This window comes from Leptodactylus fuscus, chromosome 2 (assembly GCF_031893055.1).
Source record: "Leptodactylus fuscus isolate aLepFus1 chromosome 2, aLepFus1.hap2, whole genome shotgun sequence".
Classification (NCBI taxonomy): domain Eukaryota; kingdom Metazoa; phylum Chordata; class Amphibia; order Anura; family Leptodactylidae; genus Leptodactylus; species Leptodactylus fuscus.
Genome location: NC_134266.1, coordinates 121,661,561 through 121,680,239, shown reverse-complemented (window position 1 = coordinate 121,680,239; position 18,679 = coordinate 121,661,561). Strand labels below are relative to the sequence as shown.

Here is an 18,679-nt window from a genome sequence, read left to right as displayed (position 1 = left end):
TAGTCTGAAGGTGGCGCCTGGCATCCGCTGTAATAGAGAGGCGGAAGCGTGTAAGTGATAGACGCCATTACAGGTGCCGGGGCCTGCGACATCGCTGCGCTCCTCTGCCCCGCATGAAGCCAGCAGCGGCAGGGGCTCCTCAGTCCCCCCGCCGCTGGCTTCATGCAGGGGAGAGGATCGTAGTGATGTCTCAGGCCCCGGCGTCTATCCCTCCCCGGCATCCGCCTCTCTAGTACAGCGGATGCCGGGTCAGTATCAGCGGCCCCTTCTCCCCCGGGGCCGGTCCCCACCGGCCCCGTACCTGTAAAGTTGCAGACCGGCTCCTGCGCGGCGATATCGCAGGAGCCGACCTGTTCGGGTGACAGCCGGGAGCCTAATGAAGCTCCCCGGCCTGTCACGGCTATATTAGTATTGCGGCTGGGTCTATGACCAGCCGTAATACTAATACACAGAATGTCCCATAGACGGCAATACAGTTGTATTGCCGTCTATGGGACTTGCGATCAAGTGACCGCAGGTTCAAGCCCCCGGGGGGGAATAAAATAGTAAAAAAAAAAAAAAAAAAAAAAGCTTTAAAAATATGAAATAAATAAAAGTTCTAAATCACCTCCTCTTTTTTTTTTCAATACAAGGTGATCTAAGCAATAGATATCCTCCAAAATGGTATAACTAAAAAGTACAGCTGGCCCCGCAAAAAAAAAACGCTTTATGCATCCCCGTACAGCTGCAGGGTCACCTGTCAATGTGGCCTTGCAGCTGTTGCAAAACTACAACTCCCATATATTACATATTTTACCAGTTTTTGCTTCAAATTTTTTTTTCCCTATTTTCCTCCTCTAAAACCTAGGTGCGTCTTATAGTCCGAAAAATACGGTATATTGTGGACTTTACAAAACCTACAAACTTGCTTTTTGTGTCAGATTCTCTTCTTTCATGTACTACTAAGGTTGAAGTGCTATGCACATTATTTCCAGATATATCACTGGTTGAAAACACAAATGGGATTGGGATTTTTATATCTTATATTACACAGCTACATACAAATATCCTAACTGTGTTTTCAACCAGTGATATCTCTGAAACTAATAAATCTAGAACTGCAACCTGTTTTATAATGTCCACAATATAACTGTTTAAAGTGACCCCTCCCCCCATTTTCTCTGCTACACAGCCCCATACCCACCCCCTACACAGTAACATTCAGTGAGAGGCAGAAACAGCTTTCAATACAGAAGCAAGGGGATTGCAAAGAAAGGAGACAAAATTTGTTAAAGTAGATTACTAACTTTATTAATGACACAAACACTGCCAGCTTGGTCTTTAATTGCAGATTAAGTGTCCCTTCAAGGGGTGCCCAGGCTAAGTCCCCGAATGGCAACCCAAATGCAGGTGTGAACCTAGTGTAAGCCAAAATGAGTGGTTAGCACTGTTGCCTTGCCAACCAAGGACAACATCTGCAAGGAGTTTGTATATTTTCCCAGGCCACAGTCTCTTCATATATGTCAGGCACATGTCTCTCGTAGCAACTGGAGTAGATTTCCATTCGAATTCATGGCAGAACACTTACGTCAGTTCTAATAAATCAGACCGAGGCATCCCCCCTCCCTCCCATGCACCTTAGTATCATTCCTATGCAAAAAAAAAAAAAAAAAAAAGACTAAAACTAGCATAGGTTTAGGATAAATTCTCCCCATTGCACTAGAACGAGAGCTGGCGATGGCAGCAGAATGATGGATATACAGGCCTCAAACCCAGCATGTATTTCTACTACAGACACATCCACATAAGAGAGGACTGAACTAGGCATATCTCAGAGGATATGTAAAGAATCAACAGCTACAGCATGAAACTCGGACTGGGTTTCCATGTTAAAGTTTTTGCATGTAGTTTCTGAAGTCTAAACCGAAAGTGTACTGAGAGAGAAGAGGAGGGAGGCAGGAGGGGAGAGGGGATTAGCATCTGTCATTTTATACTTTCTCTGCATTTATGATCCACACCTGATTTGGCAGAAACAAAACCCTAGCGAAAAAATTGTACATACATATATTATTTTTCAGTTATTTAGTGATGTAGCCAAGTTTTTGCAGCTTACATCACAAGTGAACATAAGCATAGGGTGCATTTATCTAGTGACAAAAAAAAAACCTACATAGGTTTTGCTGCTATTTTAAAACACATTTATTTCCCTCTTTACTTGTGAAACTGCAGCACCCCCCCCCCCCCCCCAAAAAAAAAAAAAAAAAACCAAAAAACGAGCAAAGCGTATGGAGTTTGATGCAGTTTTTAGTGATGGGAAATTTAGTAGACGGCAAGTTGACAATGAAGGCTGGAATGGAGGTCTATCCTCTTCAGCATCAAGTCCTTTCTTTAGTCTTGGACACAATGATAGCTGGTGATTGGTCTGTAGACTACATGGGCAACATCATTCAAGAGTGAACAAGTGAACATCACACCAGACCTACTCCCAGGATTATGGCATTGGGTAGCATAATGTACAGTAGCATGGCTCCTTTAGTCTTCATCTCAGGTACACTAACCAAATTGCATTGATTTGGTTTTGGAACCAGTAGTACAACTCTTTCTCCAAAGATTCCAAGGATCCATTTTTGAACAGGATAATGCCAGACTAACTGCTATTGTGAGCAACCTGCATGGCTTAAACATGCTACCATGGCTCCAGACTAGTCTTCCATTGACCGCATCATTGGTAAGTAAAGCAGACAATCTCTAAGATTTGTGAAGCCCAGTACATTCAACATCACATTACTTACACTAGGTTCACACTAGCGTTGGTCTTTCAGGTCGGTTTAAGATTTCTGTTTCTCGGGTCCCCAGCCACTTAAAAATTGGTTACCTGCGGACCCCATATAATGGGGACTATAATAAGAGTTTCTGATTTTATACTGTGAACAGCAGAGATAAATCTCCTTACGTTGATTTTTAAGTGGAATCTGTGGTGGTGTGTGAACCTAGTGTTAGAGCACTAGTAATAATCTCAAGGTGCATAAAAGGTGTCTCTGCATATGAACCTCAGAATAAATCAGTGTTTAGAATACTTTGTTTTCTTGTATCATTTACATATCAAACAACAGTACAGCTGTAGACAAGCAGTGAACTCCTTGTATCATAAATCACCAGGATGCAAGGACTCCAACTAGGTATGGACCAGATTTCTCCATGTACATGTGGCCTGGGGCAGCTGCAGTGTAATACACAGCTAGAAGGCTGACAGTGTGCTGAATTCAGCGCACTATCAGTTTTACCATTATGTGCCCCTGCTGAAGAGCTATCGGTGCCGTTACCAATAGCTCTTCACCTTCAGAAGGGCGTTTCTGACAGTCTGTGAGGAACACCCCTCCTGACAGTCCATAGCGCTGTATTGTCAGAGGGGGCGTTCCTTACCGCCCAGGTGATGGGGTGTCAGGAGACTGTTAGAAACACCCTCCTGAAGGAGCTACAGTAACGGCACAGATAGCTCTTCACCAGATACATCATGGGAAAGCCGATTGGCCTTCTAGTGGTATATAAAACCCACAGCAACATCAATTGCACAGCATGTAGAATAGACTGCATCTGCATGTTCTGTACAGTGAACCTGTAATGTGTTGATTCTTTCAACCCAATGGAAATGTATGCTGTAACTAATTTTGCACCACATTTATCAAGTGTTTTTAGACACTTATGACCTGTGCAAAAAAAACCTGTGGCTTAACAATGTGGGTTTTCTTGTTGCAACACTGTGTACGCTTCCTATGAATTCACTTACATTGAACCTGAGAAATCAACCAAAATGTATGTGTGTGTGTAAAAAAAAAAAAAAAAAAAAAAAGTTTACTTTTAATGATGGAATTTTTTAATATTGTGTATGTAATTGTATTTTGAAGCCAGAGTAGAGTCAGCAACTATTTCCTCCAACTTCAAAGTCATGCGGCCTAGTCTAACTTTACACTTTGTCCTGCGTTTAGACAGTACTAGTAAATATGCCTAATGGCTTTTAAACATCATGAAATCAGTGTGACTCATGAAGACTACCCCTTTTTGTGCTACAAAATTTAACATATTAAAGAGGACCTTTCAGGGTCCGGGGCACAGGCAGTTTTATATACTGCTGGAAAGCTGACAGTGCGCTGAATTCAGAGCACTATCGGCTTTCCCGATCTGTGCCCGGTGTAAAGCGATATCGGTCCCGGTACCGTAGGGCTTTACAGTCAGAAGGGCGTTTCTGACACTTAGCCACTTCTGAATTGTTGGTATATAAAAAGGAGAAAAAAAACTTTTACGCAGTCCATTTTAGAGTACTTTAAAACCTTTTAGACAACCAAAACTGGCCCCTTTCCATATTTTGTTTTCCTTGTTTTTCTTATCTCCATTCCCACCATCTGTTCTCAATCACTGTTCTTTATGTACAACCTTCCCCTTTCCCGTGGCGTTAATGCCACAAGCAAACCAAGGCTTTTACATCATATGGGGTCCCGGCCTAAAATGGTAATTAAATGCCATACATTTAGTAAATTAGTTCTTGCACGGAAACTCAATTCTAAAAGGTAACCTTTCTTGCTCCTAGTCACTGTTGTAATGTCTCTGCCTTTCTAAAATCTTGCTTCAAAGTTAAGTGTGACCGCACTGAAGAAATGAACTGATTTAATAAAAACAAAAAAAGTCAACATATATACTCAATGTGGGTACCCATTTACCATTTATTCAGCATGCCCTTTTCCTACCTAGGGAAAAGGGCTTTGAAGGTTTTTCTAAAAAGAATACCACAGCTTTAGTAACTGGTATTACTACGCAAATCTTAAAACAGGTACAGAGAAAAAAAAATAAAATAAAAAATCATCAATTCAGGAAGAGGAGATCAAAACAAAACAAGAGAATTGCTGACTGAAGTCACACACAAAGTCAAGTTCTTTTTGCTTGATCATATCCAATACACAGGTATGAGGGATGGCAGCAGCATCAATATCCAAGAAGGTGGTAGTCCCTTAGCTATTTACCATGAAAGCATGTATACAAATGGGTTTAGGGAAACGAGGAATAATTCTAGAAAATAAAATATAAAATCAAAGATCTTTTAATACAGAATAATCTGTTTTTGTGGAAAAAAAGAAGAGTCTGTTCCAGGACATAGAATGATAGGAAAGTGTCTCCCCGCAAACAGAACCTTAAATTAGTCTAATCCAGTGACAAGCTGCCTTTCTCATCTTTATTTTCTGTTCCACTCTCGTCTTCCTCTATTTCTCCCTCCTCCCCGCTGAACTTGTCGTGAGCCCACTTTGGGCTGGTGCCCGGTTTTCGAAACAAGAACCTCCCCCTTCCACGAGAGAAACTGGCGCGGCCTCTCCCGCGATTCACCCATTTTTCCTCGTTTTCCCCTTCCCGGTCGTCGTGCTGCAGAGAGATGAGAATGGATCAGGACGGGGTCTGGATACTGAAAGTCACTGTAATGAACGGGCGCCTCCACAAACTGCACTGTTCTTTAGTTTACCACCGCACCTGAAAATGAACATGTCGCTATAAAATGGTAACCATCCTTAAAATGGATTGTTCCTCCACATAATATTTAAGAGAAAAAAAATATATAATACAATAAACATGCTCTACAACTATCTCATGTTACTGGCAATTCAACACAGTACTTCTATGAACCTATGGAAAACTTAACCGTAGAAGGCAGATACCAACTGTGAGAACCAATCTTGTTTTAACTGACAGAAAAAAATTACAATTCTGTGTCAACTAAATAGGTCTCCCCGGGCATTCATAAGTTGACAGGGTGGTGAATAGGCAGAAAATTAGGTGCAATGCCCATGTGCAAGTTGCTGCAAAGACATAAAAAGGGACAATGTTTCTCCCTGCAAACACTGAAGAGCAAGCATAGAAATAAATCAAATAAATGCTATACTAATGATAACCTGGGAAAGAAGGGGCAATACATACCAAGTAATACTTTTTGCTTTTAGGGGTGTATTCTGGATCCCAATCTTCATCCCGATTGCGTTTCTGGAAGTCATTGTTGTTGTTATTGTTATTTCCTGAAAATGCACCCCTGTTCCAGGGTCTTGTACCTCTTGCTCTGTATTGCTGTGCAGACAGGTTTAGAGGTTATAACTCAAGTTAAATAAAATTGGCTTTAGCATGTTTTTAAACAGGTTTTCTGTTCCCAAATGGATTTCAATACTGATGACCTATCCACAGGATTACAGCAGTGAACAGGGATTTTGTGCAGGTTGCTCCTAGTCAAGTAAAACGAGCGGTGCTGCAATTCCCTGGACCACTGCTGTACAATGGACAGAGTTGCAGCATCACTCCTCTTACATGAAGAAAAGCCTGCACATAATTCCTGTCTACTGCTATAGCTTCCGATGCACGGAGGCCGATCTGTGTGGATTGCAGGTGTCAAACTTCCCAATTTAATATAATGACGACCCATCTGTGGATAGGTCATCTGTATGAAAATGCCCTCTTATATTTTTCCTGCTGTCTATAGCAATTAAAGTTGTGTGTGTTATTTTTATGATTAAGTATTTCTCATTCACTTATTATGATATTAACTTCAAATTCTCTATTTCCATGTGTCTACTTTTCTAAAAAGCACCACAAAATTTCACATGAACCAAATATATGTCTATTCAGAATTTCGGAGGTTCTAGAAACACTCCACATTTATGAAGGTCACAAAACAAACTAATAAATATGCCTCAAATTATAAGAAGTATTGATAAACATGCCACAATATGTCAACCAGATTGTCAAACTGATGTTAAAAGAATTTTATTATAGCACAGCTTAAAACATTCTGCTACCCAAAAAACAGGAAAGGCTTACAAAAGTTCCTCGAGCTCTTCCTCTGTCACTGGATCCTTGGTAATCCTTGTTTCCTAAACGTGCCTTTTCAAAGTTTGAGGAATTTTCATCTTTGTCTTCATTCTCAGTAGGAAATTCGTCTGTTGCTGCTGCCCGCATAGAATGGGAGGAATGTGAAGAGGAGGAGGAAGAACGGGAACGCTCACGCACTTTCCTATGTTTCCTACGGCACAGTGGAAGAACAGTTTCAAGATCAGAATTAACCAAAAACAGGACTACATTCACACCTGTTTTCTAGCTTTATTATAGGTCCTCCAGCATCCACAGCATTGATAACCATCTGTGAAAACTGCAGAAGATGGACCTGGGTGCCAGGTACAGATCACGTGACCCCGGGTCAGAACCAGCCTAGAACTCAGGTCCAATATTAGATTATATAATAAATAGGGATGTATATATTATATACATACATCCCTAGGGATAGTATTGTAAAACTCCTTGGATAACCTCTAACATCCGTTGTACTTATCCTGTGACTGATTAGGACAATGGACCCATGATGATTATTTGAACCCACTAAGTTTCTGGAAACTGCTGAAACCGTGCACCAGTGAATGGGTACAAAACACCAAGCTAGCAAATAGTGTCAAACCTTTATTCTTCTTTACTTAGACCACCATATTAGTTTATACATATAAAAATATACAAAAATAAAATAAAAAAATAAAACACACACACACACATATCATTTATTTTGTTATTAGAAGTAGGCAAGCATAAAGCTGTGCAGATTTAAACACACAACAGCACACACGTAAACCAATACACTACCACATACTTGTGTTTTTTGGAGGACTTCCTGGGCTTCTCTGGTTTCTCAGGCGACCTCTCCCTGGAACGGCTTGAATCTCTGGAATCCCCAGAGTCACGGGAATGGTCACGTTTGTCCTTATGTTTTTTGCGGCGTTCAATGTCCTGCCGCAGATCTGAAGGCTCCTCTCTATATTTTCCTTCCCCCTATGGTAACACAAGAAAATATTATACTAAACCTTATGTAAAGTAAAGTAAAAAAATCTCAGCAGTTTGATTCATGTTTCTTAAGGTTTCAAATCTTACTCATATCACAATTTGCCATACAAATGTTCACCCTTACCTCTTACAAGATACTGACAAAATACAGATAGGTATTACTCATGGTAACTTTGGTGCTATATAAGCAAGCAAAATAAAGTTAACATGAACAGAAGAAATGGCTAAAAACAAAAATGCTGTCACAGTTTGACATGTAGATAAAGCAGTGTGTGTGTAGCCTTCTCCTCTTCCCCAAAAACAAGATTGGTCCCTTAAAAGGCATGCAATCCTACTTTATAGGATTGCATGCCTTACCCATTATTTTATATGGCCCCATACACATATCTGTGTATTATCAAGGTCCATGAAGGGTCTGTGAGCCAGTGGGCAAAACTCAGTACAGGTCTGTTTAGAGACCTGGGCTTACTACATGAAATGAATGGGTCCATGGAGGTCAAGGATGGCACGTAGATATCATCTATGTGCTGTCTGTGCTATGTGTGTGCGCATGTAGCCTTAGAGCAATTACATAGGCAGTTCTTAGTATGATATTAGTGTTACACTAGGTTTTCTAGAGTAATAGGCTTCTATTGTTTGAGTTTACTTGCTTTAAGTCTGTCATAATTTCCAGCAATGAAACCAAAGTAAATGACTATGCCACAAACAGACTTCGTATTCAGAAATTCATTTAATGTAAAATACATTTGAAGATGTGTTATAAAACTTCAGCTGCTTTGCACATATGATAATTGTCTGTCCAATTTCAGCAGGATCAACCGATTACCTTATGTGTATTATGGCTTCTATACTTGGCACCACGAGAAGATAGTAGAGGGACAGAGCGATTAGACATGTGGGATTGTATAATACCAGATCTATATGCAGGAGTTAAGGCACTCCAGAGGGGCCTCCCCAAATTACAAGCAAACAAGAAAAGGTTCACAGCTGCGCCTGCTCTCTACTGGGGAATTCCATTCCTCATTCCACTTGAAAAATGCTGAGAGAAAAGTGCTACAAACAGCATTTTTAGCCCTTTTCGGGCGAGAACCCAGCAGACCCTATTATAGTCTATGGGGTCCTGCGGTTAAGCGGATTAGGTTTCTGTTCAGAGAGACCCTGTCATCTTATATGTAACGCCAGCTTTAGAAAGAAAGAAATTACTGGCTAGGTCTATCAATCAATTTTTTGTTGCAAAAGCCTAATGTATTTTGTTCAATAAGATTTTAAATAAAATTTTAAAAAAAGCTGCTTGAAGCTTTGACTACATGTTTACATATGTGTCCGTCTGCCACACAAATTGAAGATAAAAAAAAATCTCTGGAAGTCTTAATGTTTTTGTCTGTCAATGACAGGGTGAAAATAACGGATATCTCCCTTTGACCATAATGGGATCTGTTTGTTAAGTTATCCTGTCATTAGATGGATCAGTTGTATTACTTAATCTGTTTGTTCCAGAAGAATGAATTAAATGATGAAGACGTGAATTCACCCGATTTTTTTTTTCTAAGTATAAAATTAAACTATCCAATCAGTTTAGCAATTTCTACTTTAAGAAGGAAATAAGCAATTTTTAGCTTGACATCTGTGCCAGCCTGCCTATTGTTCAAGTCTTTCAGAGGACAACAACAATAATGGGCAGATGGAGACTCCATTGACTATAATCGGGTCTAAAGTTTTAAACCTGAAACCGGCAGATGAAAATCATGTCCTTGCAGGACTTTCTTCATCTGACAACTTCAGGCAAACAGACTCCAATGCAAGATCCAGATGACAGCCAAACCAACTGCACATGTAACTTAGATGACCAAAATAGTAACATAAATGTACACTTCTTTATGGCGTATGTAAAGAGGACTTTTCATGTCCTCCCCGCCGTCAGAGGGGCATTGCTTTCTGCTCAAGGATGACGTTAAGCTGTGAGGAACAACTCCCCACTCCAGTACAAGGATATGAAGGCATTCCTCACAGCACAGCTAGACTGTCAGGGACGCCCTTCTGACAGTGGGCAGAAATCGGTGGCGAAACTAACGGCACAGATATGTGCTCTGGGGCAGGAGATAATGGGAAAGCTGTGCCGAATTCTTGCAGTATATAAAGCCGCATGAGCAAGAGGACATGAAACATCCTCTTTAACACAAACTGATTTGGTTCAGGAGATACATATCAGATGTCAACCTTACTTCCAGGACAGATCCCTGAGAATGGGGCTAGGAGTCCCTGCCAAACATTTTGTGTAGTGGGGAGAAAATAAAGGGGTATCCTATCTATATTTGCAGATAAATAAAAGTTAAACATTTTTCCAAATATAAGTAGTTAAAAGTTGTGCAGAGTTTTAAAGATTTTCTCTAACCATCTTAGTGGTGACATCCGTTGTCTTGATCGGTTACCAATGGATACGACCATGAGTGCAGAAGCTTTCTATGGTCTGGGAGTTGTCAGGAACCCAGTCAAGTTCTCAGGGTTATCAGGTAGGACTCACTACATGTATCAAAAGATATCCCGACCACAATAAGGAAATCATGGCTGATTTTCTGACCTTAGAAAGTTCCTTCATGGTCATATCCACTGGCAACCAATCAAGACAACAAAGCTGCGACCACAAAATATTTAGAAAAAAAATCTGTAAAATGATTAATTAATATTTGCAAAAAATGTTTGCTTTTTTATTATCTGCAAATTTAAAAATGATTATGTACATTATGATTATGTACGCTTTAAGACTCTTGTCCATCTCTGGCAAGTTAATAGAAGGCAAAGCCAGTAGGTCTGCTGTACCACAGCCCAAAGACTGGACACAGATGTCAGAGAGCAAGGACATGCTTGTACCTGAAGAGCAGAACAGCTTAATGAATGTGGCCAGCATGATACTGTGGTGTATGGGACATGGTGATTGTCAGCCATTGCTTTCATCATCATAATACTTATCGTCTTATACATTCCCAAGTAATTCTCAACTTCTGTCTGACAGCTAGTCACACCTGTTGTGTTAATACAAACTATTGTGTTTATTTAAACCCCCTTTCAGAATTTTTATTTGTATATAATTCATCTCTCTCACTCACTCTACTCACATAACAGAAATCTATGGAAAAGGGAACAGGCAGCTGTCACCTGATTTGCCTCTGGGCTGGATATAATCTTTAAGATACCACAACAGTGTAGATTGTTGTATTTGCCCATTTGGTACACTGAGCAATTTTTCCTTCCACAGTTTCGTTTTTTATTTTCCACAGTTTTGAAACACATATAGATTTAGACTGTTATATATAGCTATTAGATAGACAGTTATACATAGCTAACATGGGATATCTTTTTGTATAACTTCTTTTTACACAACTACTACTATGATTGCAGGAAGTCTATTCATGTGTGAGTATGTTATAATACATGTGTAATCATTGTATCATACAACTTCCTCAAAGTGTTTTTTTTTTTCTCTCCATAAATCCATAATGCAGGTGAGGGTAATAAACTTTGTAATATACTTAAAAGGAGATGGCCACTTTCAGACAAATATAGAGAGATAAAGGTTGTTTGCGTAATAAAAAGTTGTACAATTTTCCAATATACTTTCTGTATCAATTCCTCACAGTTTTCTAGATTTCGGCTTGTTGTCATTCACTCGGCTTACTGCCATTGGATACAAGTCAGTCCATGGTCATGTGATGACACACAGGTGCCCTGCTCGTTACCAGGCAGATGTCTGATTATTGTTCGGTGATCATAACAACTGCACACCTGTGTACTCATCACATGACCATGGACTGCACATCACATGACCAAGGACTGATTTTTATCCACTGGAATTAACAGAATAAATAAGAGCTAGAAAACCATGAGGAATTTCTACAGAAAGTATATTGGAAAATTGTACAACTTTTTCTTACAAACAATGACCTATGGAGAGGGCAGGAGGAATAAGAAAGCTTTTCTAAGCAGAAAAAAAATCTGCACTGTTCTCTATCACAATATAACTGGGTTATTAGGAATCCATCTCCATCTCTCCTCCTCCTCCCCAGTCCATACAGTTCACTGCAGCGTACAGACCAAAATACTCATATGTAAATACACGAGTAAGGCTGGATTCACACCAGCAGTCTGTTTCCATTTGGGAATTCCATCCCACACACCGCTTAAAAAGTGGACTCTGCATTTTTCAAGTAGATTGGGTTTCCATTTTTCGGGTCCCCTGATGAACAGAATCCTGAGCGCCTGTGTGAACCTAGCGTCATAAAGACACAGGTACTTTTCTTTAGTCAAGTGTAATGCAAAATTTATTCCCCTCACCAGCACTATTGATGTTGATTAAAAAATAAAAAAAATTTACTTACACTTTAAGAGGCTTGAACATGGAGAGTCCTACAGGACACATTTAAGTATTTTTTTTTATTGTAACAATTATATCTGTTTCATCTTAGTTTACTTTTCCCAATTTTAAAGTGACAGGTGTCCAATAAATCTATTTTGTCTGGAGCACTGTATACTAAACAGTTTACATGCTTTTTTTTTTTTTTTAATTCTATTTTATTTACAGAAATGTCTTACACAGCTGCTACAACACCAACAGGGAACCCCCCCCCCCAAAAAAAAAAAAAAAAAAAAAAAAAAAACAAGAGCATACAACTTACAGACTTAAGATATCAGATTGCAGGTCATGTACTGAAAAGGGATGGGGAACGGTCACCATTACCTACTGTCAATGGTAGTTCCAGTATTATATGCCTCTATTTTTTTAATATAAACATTACCAGTCATTGCAATCCTGTCTTTGATGATAAGAAGTGATCTCTACAAAACAAGAAGTGTCAGCCTATCATGAGCTATGTGGGCCAGTGGAAAAAAAACAAAACAAAAAAAAAAAACCTGCAACATTTCAGATGGCAGGGTTGTTATTGTGTTTTTTTAAAAAAAAAAAAAAAAAAAAAAGGATAAAAAGTTTAAAATGTCCACAAATAAGTTTAACACTTGACTTCAAAGAAATGTCATTTGCTGACAACAGATTCCAACTAAAATGCGATCAAAAAAAGTCATCCATTTAGCTTTCATTTTCCTTTTCTAACAGAAGGTAGATGTCATTAGCATAGTGAGGCTCCATTTTTCTTTGCAACACAGCATTTTGGTTCAAGTAACCATACTGGAATGAACATGTTTTTGTCACTTAGTTGTGAATTCATACTTTTCAAGTCGGAAGCAGATGTAATGCAAGGTCATGGTAACAGCAACACAGTTCAGTGAAAAGGTAAGAGTTACCAAAATACTACCAACGGCTGGCTGGAATTTCCACCGTTCAGGGCATGCAACCGGCTGTAATTTACAAAATTGGTCTGGTAGACAATAGAGTGAAATACTTACAAGCAGAACCCAAAAATACATTAGGGTCATTTGCTCATCACTGGAGATATTGGTTCCAAAATTCCTCTGTTTTTCAAGTTCAACCACAATAGACCTTGGAGTGATTTCATTTTTTACCATATCCTAAACCACTTCATAAAGGTTGTTGATATATAGATTTTGATTTATTAAACATTTAACACTTTGCAGTTTCATTTTTTAGACATATTTCACATCCTTAAAAGAAAAACACAAACTTAAGTAGAGAGCAAGGAGAAGCATTTTGTAAAGATAGAATATACCTAGCAGCTTGCAGGATTTTTATTTTAGGTTAAAGTTATATATAAAAAAATGCAGTCTTTACCTTGTGGCTTCCTTCTTTTGTTTGTTTAGCTTCCTCCTGTAAAATCCCATGTTTTCTAAAAGCACTAGGAGAAATGTCAATTCTCCTGAACAAAAAGTGGAAAAAAAAATCCAGAAGGTAAGAGATAGAAACTAAACTAGGCAGACAATCTATTGAACAGAGTGGTGTAACAATGGAAATGCATTGCATAGGGCATACCTGTGAATTTCTGGACTCTTTCGAGTTTTTGATGGTTCCTGGTCTTTTGCCCTCTTTAAATAAGAGGAGAAACGTTCACTCAGTGTCATTGTTGATGGACCAAAATGGTGCTCTGAGGGAAACAGTAGAAAAAAATTTTCTCTGTCAATTGAAGGATTAAAAAAAACAAACAAAAAACAAAACAAAACATAGAAGCAATAGATCCCACCTGTACATACTCCACCATATTAAATCAAATTTGTTGAGCTGTTACAATAGCTTTACTATACACAAGACTAGCAAAGCTAATACTTGAAGGTTTCTACAACATGTTATGTGTTTGCCACATCTTTAGGAAAGATATGCAAGACCTGTGAGCGACAAACTGATATTTAATGTGCATCATTCTCTGATTTTGGGGCTTTACACAACACATAGGATATACTTCCCTTGTCCCTTTCACTTTGAAATGAGGGGGTGGCTAGAATCAAAAAGGAGTCTAAAGACCAGTCAGGTTCAATATAGCTGAAAATAATTTATGTGATATCCCATGACTGAGGAGTCAACTGGCAAATTCGATATTCAAGGGTGCTAGGTAAGAAAAGAACCCTATGATGAATATTTCGCAGTATTTTTGTCAAGTTAAAATATGAATATGAAATTATTAAATGAGGGTGTGCCCCAGTGTTCAAAAGGCGATGGGGACGTCCCCACTGCTGCCCGAGAGCTCTGTTCCAGCGACGCCTCCATCTTCAGCAGCAACCCCGCCTCTTCTGTCTTCCGACGCGGTCCAACTTCCGACGCCTGCGCAGTAGGCTCCACCGGACATTTTTGGGTGGCTGCTCTTGTAGCTCAATACAGGAGTGTACTGCGGCCGGCGGCCATTTTTGAGAGGCCGCTGTACGCTCCTGTATTGAGCTGCGCAGGCGTCGTAAGTGAAACCGCGTCAGAAGACAGAAGAGGCGGAGTTGCAGCTGAAGATGGAGGCGGCGCTGGAACAGAGCTCTCGGGCAGCATTGGGGACGTCCCCATCGCCATTTGAGCGCTGGGGCCCTCCCTCATTATTGCGGAGAGCTCATTATCATACCGGTAAAAAAAAACAAACGGTATTTCTAAGGAATGCCGCGGCGGAGACCACGTCTAAAGGTAAGAGACGAATAGCCTTTCTTAAGGCTATTCCGAAGTGGTAATTAGAAAAAATGTGGGTTTAGTGGTAGAATCCCTTTAAGTATTGCTAGGTTCAGGGTATGTCCCCACTGAGTTTTTTGCAGGCGGATTTTGATGTGGAATCCGAGTCAAAATCTGCCTGCAAAAATAGCCACCTTTGACTCCATTGGGAGCCGCTCATTTTTTTAATTTTTTTTTTTTTGCCTCTAGCTAGTTGCAGAAAAAAATAAGCAAGATTACCTATCTTGCTGCCGCGGCTCGATAGACGCTCCTGTTTAAGCCCATTCATTCAGGCCTAATTAGGAGTGGGATGCCGCGACAGAACGCTGATGCTGCATCAGCATACCATCGCTGCTAGCTGCGCGTAATGTTCACAAGGCGGAAAAGATTTCTGCAACCTTTTTCCTGTTTGTGAACATACCCTCACACTAGCAGATGGGGTTATTCTGCATGGCCAGGTCTTCTGTGCTTTCCCTCATAACATACATACAGTTTATACATGTTCCATCCTGCTGCAGCCAGTTTTACCATAAAGATAATGCCATTCTGTTTTGTTATAAAAGCTATGTGATGCAGCAATATGAAGGCATTTTTCTTTGGGGCACCTATAACTTATTGTCTACATTAAATATCTCTGGGAATGGGGATTTTAACCATACAACTCAAGTAATTGGCCTTTTTTTGGGGGGGGGGGAGAGAGCTTAGGTGTTTTAGCTTTGTCATCTTCTAGTTGAGCTGATTGAGGGCTTGTTTTAATTTATGGCAAGAGGTGTACTTTTTATTGCCATCATTGTGTTGTGTGGTTCTTATAACTTTCTGATCGTTTTTTACTCTATTTTTCATGAGCTGAAGTGCAAAACTGTTGCTTTTTCAAGTTTATTTATGGTGTTCATCATGTGGCTTAAATATGACTTAATTTTTATTCTACGGTTTGTTCAGGTTATTTTTTATTTTTTTTACTAGGAAGTTTTGTATTGCAAAGGGCACTTTGTTGTAACATTGTAATGAATTTATGGTTTTTAAACTTTTTTTTTTTTATTCCCACTAATGGACTTGAACCAGCAAGCTTCTGATGCAGACAACTAGAGTTGATGGAAGTAATGAAAGGTCCTCTTTAACCCCTTAATGACCATCAGTATATAAGTCATTGGTCATATGGGGATGTATGGAGAGGGCTCAGAAGCAGAGCTCTCCCCATCCACAGCGGATGCCAGCTGTATAATACAGCAAGCAACCACCACTAACAGCTGAGGTCGGTGTCAACACCGATCACAGCTGTTAACACTATAGATGCTATTGCCATCTTTGTTCGACTGCTAGCCTCCAGAGCGTCAAAAGAGGGCGACAATCAATTGCTATAACAGCCGGGAGCCTATTGAAAGCTTCCAGGGTTGTCATTAATATGCTCCTATTACATGCTGCCAAGGATTTTACTATTCACTGCATTACAAAAATCAAAATAGCCAAATGGTGATTTTTTTTTTTTATACAACACTTTGCTTCCTTAAAATAAATAAATAAATAAACCAAACAATCAACCTTCCCCCAAATTGTATCAATAAAAATGCCATGTTCCTCATAAAGAGATGCCTTACCCAATATGAAAAAGTTACAGGTGTCAGAACATGACAATGCAAAATTTTACTCTTGTACTTCGCTTTTTTTTTTTTTTTTTTTTTTATAAGGCATCAAAAAGATTACAATTACAAATACTATATAAATTTGGCATCACCGTGATCGTACTGACCCACATAATACTGTTAACGTGTAATTTGTGTCACGGTGAATGCTGTAAAAATTAAACCTATAAGAAGTTGTCGCAAATGTGTTTTTTCTCCCCAATTGAATGGTATTGAATGGATATTGAATGGTGCTGTTACAATTTGTCCCGCAAACAATGTGATCATGTGACTCGGTGGTAAAAAATTAATAATAATAATAAATAATAATAATATAATAATAATAGCTCTTTGAAGGTGGGGAGAAAAAAACAGATAAACAAAAACAAAAATTGTCTCAGTTCTTAAGTGGTTAAACACCAGAACACAGCTGCTTAGGTCTAGAAAATCTGCTACATATATAGAAGTATTGTGTCTGACTTTTGTGACTCAGTGTCATGGCTGAGCTGTGAGGAACCTGATAACTGGTCCTGGAAAGATAAGCAAAGTTTTTTTGGTCCCCCCCCAAATAGTTTACCTTTAACATGATGCACAATGGTCACAATGTGCTGGGCAAACAACTCAGAAGGGCTTCGCTGAGGTTGTGCAGACTGGATATGTTGGAAAATCGACTTGAACTCTTGATCTTTCTTGTTACTGTGAACGAGATCACGTGACAGTTTCCGTTCATGAGCCATTACTCCACTGGGACTGAATTTGTGAAAGGGGAAATGAAAGCATTAATTTCTTGAATAACAAACAAAACACAAATTATTACCCAGAAACAAAATGCTCATTTGTGTTGTATGTTACAGCCTGCCAGGAAGATTGATGTCATTTCTCTATATCCCTGTAAATTATATACATTAACATAACCTCAAGTAATGCATTTATGTATAAAATCATACATAGAATGCACAAAAGCAGAAATTTCTCTGTCCTACTGCTATCTGTGAAAACATTGCACAATATTCACTGTACAAAAAGCTGTATGAAATTAAATCCACTGTAACATCAAGCACAAAACCATGGACCACAAGACCATTAGGAAAGAACAAAACTCCCTTGAACTCACCGTGCAAGATCCTCATCAAATGAATCCAAACGTACACTAGGACCAGTTTCTCTACTAACAGAGAAATTTGATTTGGAAAATGCCATGTCCTCCTTGGATAAAAGCTTTTCCCTGCTCTCTGAGGATTTCCTAGGTGGGGGAGATTCACTCCTTTCCTTTGATGCCTTGAAACTTGTAACCCTAAAATTTTTTTCAGGTAGAAAACCTTTATGAGTAGACTTGGAGGACTTCTCCTCTTTCTTGGACTTCTCAGCATATAATTCATCCTCCATTTCCTCTGCCTTTTTACGTTTTTCTTTAGTGCTTGGTATGAAAGACAATTCTTCCCATTTGGCCGGATCATATGGATCTTGACTCCTAGAATCGCTATCAGAGTCTTTTCTTGCCCGACTCTTTTTCTCTTGTTCCGCTTCCTCTTTTGCATATCGCAATTCTGCTAATTTCATTTTCTCAATATCCTCACGGATTTTATATCGTTTTGGGGATATGCTCTTTTTATATGCCCTCTCCAGCTCGCTCATAGCAAAATCAGTAGGGCTGCTACGATCCTTCATTTTCTCCAAACTAGATAGCTTTTCCTTTTCCTTCCCATTCTCTTTCTCCAACTCTGATGCCTTATTTTTCTGCTCTTCCATAAACCTTTGGAGTGGAAAGAAGATATACGTAAAATTTCTAACGCAGACTAATACAAAGTTCTTATGTGTAATGCAGATACATTAGGAAGGCTGAGTTAAACAGTACCTCCAATTATAAAAAACATTTCAAAACTTAAATCGGTACAGGTGAATAGAAAACTTTATATTTTTTCTCTCCATTTGCAGTTACCTCCTCCTTTCATTCACTCACGACTTTTCTCCACCACCCAGATCATTGTCCAACTTCAACAGATTCCAAAAAGGACTCTATTTACTTTAAAAATAAATAAATGGGCGATTTGCAATTTTGGTTTAGGTGATAATTATCCAGCCCTAGATTCATTGTAGGTTTTTTTTTTTTTTTTTCACAAAGAGATCTCCATTGGGCTTGTAGGGC

General features: G+C 39.3%; 1 protein-coding gene across 6 annotated transcripts in view; it reads right to left on the bottom strand.

Annotated features, from left to right (window-relative positions):
• Positions 1-4,679: 4,679 nt before the first annotated feature.
• Positions 4,680-18,679, bottom strand: part of THRAP3 (thyroid hormone receptor associated protein 3) — a 47,984-nt gene continuing 33,984 nt past the window's right edge. For 4 of the 6 annotated variants that reach the window (XM_075264500.1, XM_075264501.1, XM_075264502.1 and 1 more), the window contains 8 exons: positions 17,648-18,286; positions 17,111-17,283; positions 13,769-13,880; positions 13,571-13,655; positions 7,643-7,821; positions 6,826-7,027; positions 5,938-6,081; positions 4,680-5,388 (listed from right to left, as the gene is read on the bottom strand). In XM_075264500.1, the coding sequence (XP_075120601.1) occupies positions 5,173-5,388; positions 5,938-6,081; positions 6,826-7,027; positions 7,643-7,821; positions 13,571-13,655; positions 13,769-13,880; positions 17,111-17,283; positions 17,648-18,286 (1,750 nt within the window). In that variant the 3' untranslated portion in view covers positions 4,680-5,172. The other 2 variants (XM_075264505.1, XM_075264504.1) reach the window with 2 other exon arrangements.